Genomic DNA, 12,033 nt, shown 5'->3' on the forward strand with positions numbered 1-12,033 from the left:
AAGTTAATGCTTTGTGAAGTGTTTCATGTTGATTGAATGCTGCTCTAAACCTTTTGCCAAGGTTCTCTGATTTTCTCAAGTTGCCAGTAAAGTTTTTCTTCCTGTTTTGACCTCTTGAGAATATCTTGTTGGTATATCTCCCATACATGTAACTCAGAGCACATGAAAAAAACATAAGCCCTTTTAAGTGTCTCATCAAGTGACAATTTGGTTGTCTTACAGTAGCAAACTGGAAACATTTCAGATAAAACCAGTTACTAGTTATAAATGGGGAACAGTTTTGAAACCAAGTGGAACTTAATTTTTGTGGTCACAAAACACATAATTCTCAGAAACTGGAATTAGAAGCTTTCAAGTTATATGGTAACAGTGAGAATAGAACAGCAATATTAACTTACTGCACTTGATATAACAAACCTTTTGTGAAATAGATGAGAGCTGTATTTCTAGATGGTACTAATTACTGGAACTCAACCTTGAACTTCCAATTATTCAAATGATGAGAGCATTTGAAGTTACACACTTAGGCATAATTATAGGTGTATGCTAAGAATACCCTCCAAAACGGAAAAAAGTGTTCCTTCCTCTCCATCCATACCTTATGTTTCCATCTTCATCTTCATCTGAACACAGCCCTGAATAGGTGCTTTAGGTGGCTCTGCTTGAGCAGAGTTTTGGACATGACCATCTCCAGAGGTCCCTTCCAACCTCAACCATTCTGTGATTCAACAACAGTCTTATAACCTCCAATAAGCATCTCAATAATAAGTACAAGAGATACATCAACTATATTGACTGATTTCACCAGCCTGCCAGAGACACTGATGTAATAAAAAACAGGTATCTGTTGGACTAGATGCTTTACAGCAAGCCAAAATTCACTTGGTTGAATTAGTTCTTAACAACCCTGGAGAAAACTGAAAAAAAAAAAAATTGCCTTGCTAATTTCGTAAGACATAATAAGCCAAGGAAGTTGCTCTACTACTCCTCAGAAACAATACCATGACAGTGTTACTGGTATCATTAGGAAGAGAAGGTACACAAAAGAGTAGACAAGTTAAGCAGCCAGCTTACAGCACCATTTGTTTTGATTTTGTTATTTTGAAGCCAGGAGCATGTTCCACCATACCATACTGTTTTGAGAAATACTTAACAGATTGAATTCTAGCTCTGAGCAGTGTCTTTGCTAGTCTGGTTTAGGAAGCAAAAGAGAGAAGTAAAAATAGACTCAAAACACAAGCAGTTCAGAATGTTCATAGATACAAGAAAACAACTGGTAAAAAGCTGGCAGATAGCAAATAAATAAATTCATTATCTTGCAGCAGGATCACTGGGCCACAAAGGATACCATATAAAAATTAAGTTTTGATTGGTCATTGTCCTGGGGTGACTTTATGATGCTTGTATCCCCAATCGCCTTATGTTACATATTAAGTTCTGCACCTTTAAGACTGGCTCTGAGAGTGAAGGGGGGGAAGAAGCAGTGCGCAGTTTGTGTTGAGGAAAAATGTCACTCCCCCGCATCCTGCTCCTGAACTGTGTTTTCTGCAGCACAGACAGACAGTGGGACAGAGCTCTCTTTTGCTTTTAGTTAGTTTTAGCCAGCTGAGGCAGAGAAGTTCCTGGGACTGTTTCTTTTCCTTTTTTCTTGGATCTGTTCAAACCTACTCTGGACTAAAAAAACCAGCCAAACCCCGGAGCTCATGCCTGTGGCCCACCAGGGCCTGGGCCTCGGCACTTTCCAGCGCTGAAGGGACTGGTAAGAACCTGAGTGAGCTGAACAACCCCACATGAAAAGGACTTTTTCTGGATTTGCTATCTCATTGAACAGTGAGAGGCTTTATTGTTTAATATTATTCAATTTCTGTTAAATAAACAGTTTTTTTCCACTTTTCTCCAAAGAAATATTTTTTCCCAAACCAGTTTGGGGGAGGGGCCGCTTGAATTTGCTTTTCTGGGGAACCCCCATTTGGAGGTTCTCTCCCAAATTTTCCCTAAACCAGGACATATTATTAATCCTTAACCATGTATTTAAGTGAAGCATTTCTTATTCTGTAGTTCAACTTTTTACTTGCAAGCCTGAATAAAAAGCTGAAAGAAAAATGGAATTTCCCAGGACTCTCTTACCAGAAAGATTGTCCAGAAAGATCAATGCTGAGTTTCTAAAAGCAGAAGTTTTTATAGCATGAAAAATTATGTTAGAAATTTCACATGAAATGCCCAGTACTGCACTGAATGACTGCTGATTTGAAGAAGATATATGACTGTCTTGGTTTAGGGCAAATTTGGGGGGAAACTTCTAATGGGGCCCCCTCTGGGAAGCAAACCCACGTGGCCCCTTCTCCTAACCCCCAACCAGTTCGGGAAGAGATTTCTCCAAGAGAAGTGGAAAACACCTGTTTATTTAACAGGCAAAGCACTACCCAGCACAAGAATGAACAATACCAAATTATAAAATGTCGCTCTATTAGGAACAGCTGGGAAGAGACGACACAGACTCTCTAGGAGTTACTCAGGAGAATTCCTCGTAGTTTATTATTTCAGCTCTGTTTTATAGACTGATATGTGGAAAGTACAGAAAGGAAACTCTTATTGGTTAGTAAACTACTACATTACCATCATTGGTCAGTGGGGCACACTACCCCCTGACTTTCTCCTGCAAAGAAAACAAGGGACAGACAACAACACCTGCAAGGCTGTTTTCTGTCTTTGAGGATTGTTTTGAATCCTCCTTATGAATTCCCAGGCTAGCTTCTCAAGCAAGACTGAGAAGCTATATGGCCTGCAGTTTCACAAGCTCTCTGTTTCAGAGTTAGCATCCACAACAAAACCTCTCGCTGCTCTGAAGAGATGACAAAATTCAGAGGGTCTCTCTCCTGTGGGTGTTTGCTCTGTTATCAATCCCTCTGGCGCTAGAAAATGCCGCTGCCCAGGCTGGGCTCCCAGTAGTCCACGGGTGCAAGCTCTCGGTGCTCCCCCGAGTCCCCCTTCCAGAGCAGGTTTGAACCGTTTCAAGAAAACGGAAAAAAACCAGTCCAGGAAGACCTCTCTGCTTCGGCTAGCTGGAAAGCCAAGGCGATCTGTCCCTTGTTGTCTGTCTGTGCTGTAGTCTAAACCCCGTCCCGGGATGCGGGGGGGGAGCAAGTACAGTCTCTGATAACAGACTCGGTGCTTCTTCTCCACTCACTTTTATTCTCAGATGAAGTTTTAAGGATACAAAACCTATTTCTGGGCTAGGCGGACGAATAGGGATACAATTTAACATCACAATCACCCCAGGACAATGACATACAACAAACTGGATGTTAATGTTCCATGGAAATATTAATCCTTAAGAGATAAGCACATATACAGGCAAATAATTTTTATTATACCAATCATCTACATGACACTATGCATCTCAAATGCAAAAAATATTCTCTTCACTTGCCTGCTGAACCAGATTAGTCCAATTTAGGAAAAAAATTCACTGCTGAGCAAAAAGCATAGTTCTCTGATATATTAAAAGCTTGACTTTCAATCAAGCTGTTCATGTGACTTCCATAGAAAGGAGCTACAAATCTAGTGTCCACTTCAGCAAACATCAAATCAGTATCACAACTGCAGTTCAGCTTTGATTTTGAAGGGGGAACTGGGGGGAAGGGGAAGGTATTATTCTGTCATGAACAAGTAGGTAACAGTCACAGGCTAAATTTCACTTTAACCAGAGAACAGGCATGGCATCAGAAAGTACCTATGCAAGAAGGAAGGCAAGGTACTTAATTTCTTTAAAAAAACAACTATTCAGAGGCTAAACAGATTAGTCTCTATGGACTGTCTAGGCTAGGACATGAGTCAGCAGCAATAGTAGGATTCATCCTATTGAAGAGACAGGGATGCCAAATTTCACTTACCATGAGACTCAGATCCCACCTTCTTAGAAGCCATTTAGAACCTGAAAAACATTTTAAAACAGCTTTATCAACATGTAGTACATCATAAGCCTATTCAGTTCTACACTGTCTTATCTCTAGATTAAGGGACATGCTGCAGATGCTTACTGTTTATCCTGTTCCCAAGACAGATAAAAAAAAAATATTTTATGGCTCTGAGAATTGATTAAGCAGACAAGTAACTTATCACAGGGTCTGACAATATAACTGGCAAAATGAAGAAGAAAGGACAAAACAGAACCAAGAAGCAGCCAGGTTGATCAGAAAGACAGTTTTCCAGATCACAGTGCTCAGAGGCCGCTCTGTCCCAGCACCATAGAGCACACCCTGCCTCCCCTAGCATTAAGACAAGCCCTTCCTACTGGAAATACCACACTTATCCTCTTCAGTTTAATCCTTGTTGCTCTAAAAAGGGATACTATCATACTGGGTATGCAGTCAGCCAGCATGGCACTTGTCTAGACACACTGGATAATGCACAATACAGGTATACAATAAATGACACCATTAGGAAGATATTTTTGGATACACACAAGAAAACAATGCTAACAAGAGGCCTCATTCACTGCCCACAGAATTTTATTAGCAACTTAAAATTTGGATGCAAATCCTACATGGCCAAGATGTTAAACACAGAAGCACCTAGCCAGCTTTTAACAGAGCCAGGCTGTCCTGAAAAAGAGCTGCTCCAGGATGCTCATGGTGTGTTCAATAACATAATTGGTTCTTTTGCTAGATTAGAAATACATCATAATACCTTTCTTAAGATACCACAGCATCATTCTTCAAATAAATTATTTTTAAAGTCCTCCTTGTAGCATTATACATAACAAAGAATCAGTTGCCCTTTGTTTCTGAAGCCCTCCAACTTTATGAAATGCCCAATAGCCATTATTCAAAAATATTAAGTTATCTGGTATACCCCACCAGCAGCAGACAGCACTCAAAGCACAATGTGGAACAGATCTAACATTCACACCAATCATACCCCTATCAAGATCTTACTCTTAGCCTCACTGTTTCCATTGCTGATTCTAACTGCAAATGTTACCTTAAAGGGTGTCATAAGGTAAGGATTATACAGACATCTTAGTTATTCCTCCTGATAGCTGTTGACACATCTGGGGGCAGGAAGAACCAGTTTCAAGTACTTTAGGAAAGCCCCTTTTGCTGTGCTCAAGTCCCTTTCAACATTTTGTTGAAATCAATAGGTGAACCAACCATATTGGCTAATGGAATTTCAACACACAGCTAAAGCCAAAGATGCATGAAGATTACCTGGGTGCAATGAGACTGTGAAACACAGTGAGCAGATGATGGGCCATGGGCAAGTGAGTCATGCTGGGCAACTCCAGGTATACCTTGTACATAAAACTGTCATTCCGCTCAACATTTGTCAGGTTCCTCTCAGCACATCTCTGTGAACATTGGCATTATGTCCAAAACCAGTCCACTAAAGCCAGAGAACTGGTTTTAGCACTAGCCAGCAACTGCTTCTCAGAAGCAAACAAATCACTGCAGTTTCAAAGGCAGAAGAAAAAGGTGGTGAAGCAGTGCTGAGCCTGCCACCTCAGGAAAGATGTTAAGGGCAAAGCCACAAGACCACCCAGTACAGTTGCATGTCAACCACTAGAGACGAATGGGCTTTATTAGTCCCAGTGCCATGGAGGGTGTCTTGGGTTGTAATACAAGATGTAAACAAAAGTATGTATTGTAGTACCATCTGCTAAAACCAGGTGGGGCAGTGTTCTTTATCTCTTCCATAACCCATCCCTCATAACTTCAGGGGGATATTATGGAAGCCCCTTGAGCCTATTGGGGGAATTTCAGGGGGAAGGCCCTGGAAGAATCTGCCACAGGCTTCAAGAAAGCCTGAGTGCTTAGGATGAGACAAAAAGGCTTCTCCATGGTGTTCTGCAACACTAGGTAAATCTACCTCAGTTTCTATAGGTCAGTGCCCTTTGCCTTGCCCCTGTGCCAACCCTGTGTCTCCAGACTATTGGCTCCTGACCTCATACTTAACCTGAGACACTACAGTAAATGCTTGTCTTTTATCACTGGATTCCTTCAGTTGGAGTTTGCAATAAACTTCACTGGAATACTATACAGGAGACCCTTTCAGTCTTTCTTCGCTGACCTATCTGTGGTGTGAGTTTTGGATACAGTGACTGTGCCCACCCAAGCGGCATTCTCAGGAGACGCTTTGGAGTGGTAGCAGCAACACTATCCATTTTCCACGCTGCTACAACTGGCACCTGGAACAGGGACTCTACTGTGAGCTCTTTGAAAGTGTCTCCAGTGGCTGCTGCCACTGGACAGAAGCCGCATTCGGGTGTTCCAGTTCCCTGAGGAAAAACCCCAATTTTCTGGAAGACCTTTCTATGGGAGCAACTGGCAACCCTCTCTGTTGAGGATCAGTCGCATCTGCAAAACCCCCCATGAGATTTTCTTTTGGCCTGCCAGTGTGGTATGTTCTGGTGAGCCTCACATTTTTATTTTATTTTTGCATTTTTATCTCATGGGAGGGGGAAGGAGCGAGATGGGAGCAAAATTCACTGTTATAGATACATATATTGTTGGCTTTTCGCAAATATTAAAATGAATGTTATGTGTATAAGAATGGAAATTTTTGTTGTATTAATATAGTTTTCTTTATTTCTGTTATTGATGAAACTTAGAATAGTGGTATAATACATATATGTTAAGCTATGACATAGCATTAAAACAAAAACTACTTTTGTCTGTATAACCCAAAGACTGAAAAAGATAGCTGGAGACACTTTCTTTTTCCTTTTGTAAACTATCTTATCCAGATGAAGACAGCAGTGACCAGAACTCTGGGGGGAGGAATTTATTGCATTTCTGGTATCAGAGAATGTAAATCTCAATGGCGCCAAGAATATTGATCTATTGGGAAGGGGGCAAGAGAAAACTAAACAGAAGAACACCAAAGATCCTAAGAAGAATGTATGAATATGTATGAGAATTTATGGATATGTAGTAGGGTTCTGTTTTTAAGGGACAATCCTTTGTTAGTAAGGTGTGCTCGCTTAGCTGAATGCAGAGACACCCGGCCGTATTTGTATACTTTATTTTTTCTCCTAATTGTTTTTTTTATTAAACTTTTAAATTCTATAAAAATTATGTGAACCTCGTTTTTCACATTCACTATCTTGCAATGGGAAGTATATTTCCAAGTTCATGACACCCTGCTTAAAAACAGTGTTAGGTTTTCTAAGAGGGATTTAAGGGCTTTTCTTTGCTGGATTTTTAAGTATTTTACAGATATCACTCAGGAATCAATTTTGTCTGTTGAGTTTTGGGATAAAGTTGGACAAAAATTGTATACTTTGCAATCTGAGGGGGATTTTAGGGTTGGGAAGTTCTATCCAATTTTTCGCTCTATTTATGAAGTGATTGAGGGTTTGGGGGAAAGTTCGGGGAATATTAAGAGTTTGGGACCCCAGTTTCACCCCAGTTATCATGTTCACCCCCTGTGTTCCTGTCCCCTCATCCTTTCAGGACAGGTCTGTAGATGGAAACCACCTAAAAGCACAGGAGAGCTACCTGCCTTTTGCCATCCTTGGTACCTTCCTGTCCCCTTCTCAGGATGGCACTGGCCCTGCCACCCTGAGCTCCAACCTAACCCCCTTCCTTATGTCTATGTGTCCAGCTCCCCCATCACTTCTATTGTTCAAAATGGCGCCAGACTCGTGGGTGGATCCACCATTTTGAATGACCTGGCTTTAATTTTTCCCACCTCAACCACCTGCGATCCTCCTCCCCCTTTCCCCTCTCCCGCCCCTGCATCAGGTCCCGCCCCCACACTGGGCCTTGCCCCTGTTCCAAGCACTGCACCTGCACCAGACCCCTCCCCTTCCATTGGCAAACCCCTGCTTTGTGCAACCCCCGCCTCCTCCAATCTGGCCCTTCCCGGTTCCCACACTCCCAGCGTGGGAACCAGAAGTGAAGCTGGCCAAGACTGGAAAGTATACATCTTGGATACAACAGATTCAAAACACAGAGCAGTGCCTGTGAGCCAGAGCTCTCATGCCCATGCCAGTGCAGCTCCCTCCTCTCTGGAGGAAAGCAGTGATTCCTCAGATTCGGATAGTGATTCTGGAGCTCACTGGGCAGAGATATGAAAGCAAGCAGCCCAGGAAGGTGATTGGCATATAGATGGAAAGTTACAAATCTTAGCAGCCCCAGTTATAATTAAAAGTGGGGGGAACCCCAAGTGGGAATCAATTCCATACGGGGAATTGAAAGAACTATGTAAAGCATGTAAAGATTATGGGAGGAAATCACCCTATTTTAAAAACCTTTTACAAGTAACTTTCTCAGCCCATGTTCTGGTACCACATGACCTGTGGCATGTTACGTCCTTCCTCCTCTCACCCACAGAGCTTCTCTTGTGGGAATCAATTTGGAAAAAACCACTAAAAGCATTGTTAAATAATTACAAAAGTGAGGATGGACAGGCTCATTTGACTTTAGAGCAATTAAGTGGAGATGGCAGTTTTGATAAACCACAAGAGCAGGCACAATATATTCCCAGGGCTGTTCTAGAGGACATTAAAAATGCTGCCCAAAATGCTTTATTCCAAACACCAGATGGCACCACCCCACAACAAAGTTTCTCTGACATTCACCGGGGAATTGATGAGACATTTATTAAATTCATAGACAGACTGAAGGACACTATTGATAAACAAATAGATTGCCCAAGGGCTAAAGAGGAGCTGCTCAGCAAGCCTACAGTGTCCAACGCAAATGCGGAATGTAAGAAAATTATAAGAGCACTCCCTGCCAAACCTGAACCCACCATTCAGCAAATGGTGGAAGCCTGTACCTGTCTCACAACTACAGAACAAATAGTAGCCCTGGCAGTCAGCAAAGGAGTGGCTGAAGCTTTCGTGGCACAGAATAAACAAAACATGTTATGCTTTAAGTGCGGTGAACTGGGCCACCTCAAGGTGGAATGTGATAAAGACTTTTTGCAAAAACACCCCTCCACTACTTGTCCCTCCGCTGCATGCCTAGACTGTAAGAAACATTTTAAACATTGTCCTCAGTTCCAATATCACCAGCAGGTCCAGCCTCATCTGTCTCACCAGCGGCATCAGGGAAACTTCCAGTTGAGTGTGGGGTGGCCCCGCGCTATAACACCAAATGACAAGCCATTCCGCCCCTCTCTCCCCACCATCCCACAGAGTCAAGGCACCAAGACATCATCTATGATGACACCTACTATGAGAGGAAGCTCCAACTCTCCAAGGCCTACCAACAGGTTCAGGCAGGGACACAACGCATGCTAGTAAGCAACCTTTCCATTCAGTTTGATGATGAGGTGATGCACTGAATTCCAACTGGTAAATTTAGACCTTCTGATGGACCAATGGACATTTTAGTTATAGGGGACTCTATTAACGGACTGGACAGTTTACATGTACTTCCAGAAGTACAAACTGTGGGACAAAGGGATGAGATTACTGTGACTGTTATATGTGTAGACCCACCTTGTTTTTTGCCTAAGGGCACATCCATTGTCCAAGCTTTTCTCATACCCACCTGGACTGATATTTTGCCGGAAAACCCTATGGCTTTTTGGGCAGAAATGGTGGGCCAGGACAGACCTTTTATAGAGTTTGGCTTGTTTAACAAAGGGGACAAAGTTTATCTTCCAGGTGTAGCAGATACCGGAGCAGACTTGACCATCATTGCCTACTCTGAGTGGCCACAGGGCTGGGAACTAGTGCCAGCCAATGGAGTCATCTCTGGGATTGGAGGAACTGCCACCTCTATGCAGAGCAAACACACAATCCTTATTGAAGGCCCCGAGGGTCAGGTTGCCACAGTAAGACCTTTTGTAGTAAGGGCACCTATCACCTTATGGAGCAGGGATATATTGTCTCAATGGGGAGCAAGGCTGGAAATCCCCTCACCACCATGGGATTTTTAGCTGGGGCCACTATGGAGCACCCCACCACACCACTCACATGGAAAACTGATGAACCAGTGTGGGTGGACCAGTGGCCCCTCTCAGAAATAAAGTTGAAGGTGCTCCAATCCCTAGTGCAAGAGAAGTTGTCCAAAGGCCACATAATACCATCCACTAGCCCTTGGACCACCCGTCTTTGTCATTCATAAACCAAGAAAAGACAGGTGGAGGCTCCTGCAAGACCTCAGAAAAGTCAATGAAGTCATTGAGGACATAGGCTCTGCAGCCCGGCATGCCCTCACCCTCAATGCTCCCAAAAGAGTGGAAATTGGCAGTCATTGATATCAGAGACTGTTTTTTTAACATCACTCTCCATCCCAGAGATGCCCCAAGAGTCACCTTTTCCATCCCATCAATTAATAGGCAAGCCCCTCTAAAAAGTTATCAATGCCAAGTTCTTCCCCGAGGGATGAAAAACTCTCCAGCTATCTGCCAAATGTTTGTTGCCCACATTCTCTCGCCCATCTGAGAAAAATTCCCTGATGCTACAATTTTGCACTATATGGATGATATTTTGATATGCACCGACTATTATTTGGAGATTGTTCTCAAAATGACTATTCAAGCCATTGAAGGAGCAGGATTTGAAATTGCTACAGAGAAGATTCAGCGAACCTGCCTGTGGACCTACCTTGGACTCTGGATCAGCGAAAGGACCATTGTACCCCAGCAGCTCACCATCAAAGACAATCCAAGAACTGAGAAACCTACACCAGTTATGTGGGAGCATAAACTGTGTTTGCCCACTGCTAGGGATCACGACTGAGGACCTCGCACCCCTTTTCAACCTCCTGCGAGGCTGTGATGACCTTGACTCGCCTCAAACTATCACACCTGAAGCCCAGGTAGTGATCCAAAAGGTATCAGAGGCACTGTCCACAAGAGAGGCCCACCACACTGATCAGCTACCCTACCTTTCCAGCTTGTCATCTTGGGTAAGTCACCTAAATTTCATGGGCTCATTTTCCAGTGGGACTCCACTCTGAGGGACCAGCTTTTAATCAAAGAGTGGGTGTTCCAATCACATCAACCAAATAAGACTATCACAACACTCCAGGAGCTGATGGCTCAGCTCATTATAAAATCCAGAGCACGCCTCAGGACCCTAGCGGGGTGTGAATTCATGTGCATTTACCTTCCATTGACATTAGGTAGTGTGGAAGCTTTGCTCTAGACCAATGAACACCTCCAGTTCGCTCTTGAAAGCTACCCAGGTCAAACCTCTATCCACCTACCAAAACATAAACTATTTAATGCATGTTTTAATTTGATCCCAAAATTATTAAAGAGTCAAACTCCTTTAAAGGCACTGACTGTTCTTACTGATGGCTCTGGAGGATCCCAAAAGTCGGTTTTGACTTGGAAAAATCCAGACACATAAGAGTGGGAGTCGGATATTCAGATTGTTCAAGGATCTCCACAAATAGCAGAATTGGCAGCCGTCATCAGAGCCTTTGAGAAGTTCAAACAACCCTTGAATCTGGTTACGGATTCAGCCTATGTTGCTGGAATAGCTGAAAGAGCAGAACATTCTTTGTTAAAAGAAGTGTCAAATCCAAATTTACATAGCATGCTCTCTGTGGTAGTTTTGACATTTAGGGAAAGCAATAAGAAACATCCATGGAAGTGATTTATTTGAGAGAAGCTGCTGGGAGTTTCTTCTGTGTCTGAGAACAGGCCAATAGCTGGCCAGTTCTGAGAACTGACAGCATTTTGCACCACTGAAAAGTAGGTTCATCTCTGTGAATACCACCTTTTAAAAACCAAAGCCCGGGAATTTCTTCCTCTTTCTTTCTGGCCTTGAAAAGTAGCAGAACTCTGGTGCAGCTGGTCCTGCTCCCCCGCAGCCTGTGCATCCTGGGGGGGTGGCTGGGCCGAATCCCAACAGCTCCCGGTGCCCCCCCCCCCCCCCCACCCCACACAGACGGCTCCAGGCTGAGAACCATCCACCCCTCCCAGTGGCTGCCAAGCTGAGAGGCACCAGCGTGGCCTGTAATCCGACACCATAAGTACCTGCCATGGCCTGGGCAAGATTTAACCCTTTCAGTGCACAGATGAGACCTGCAGACCTTGTCCCTCTCTCCAAGGATAGAAAAGAAT

At 43.3% G+C, this 12,033-nt stretch overlaps 1 protein-coding gene across 4 annotated transcripts in view; it reads right to left on the bottom strand.

The window, feature by feature from the left end:
* Positions 1-12,033, bottom strand: part of LOC131591498 (ubiquitin-associated protein 1-like) — an 81,336-nt gene that overhangs the window by 54,902 nt on the left and 14,401 nt on the right. For all 4 annotated transcript variants that reach the window (XM_058862279.1, XM_058862277.1, XM_058862281.1 and 1 more), the window contains exon 2: positions 3,894-3,934. In XM_058862279.1, the coding sequence (XP_058718262.1) occupies positions 3,894-3,927 (34 nt within the window). In that variant the 5' untranslated portion in view covers positions 3,928-3,934. The remainder of the gene's footprint in view (positions 1-3,893; positions 3,935-12,033) is intronic.

The sequence above is a fragment of the Poecile atricapillus genome, chromosome W, assembly GCF_030490865.1.
Source record: "Poecile atricapillus isolate bPoeAtr1 chromosome W, bPoeAtr1.hap1, whole genome shotgun sequence".
In the NCBI taxonomy this organism is placed as follows: Eukaryota; Metazoa; Chordata; class Aves; order Passeriformes; family Paridae; genus Poecile; species Poecile atricapillus.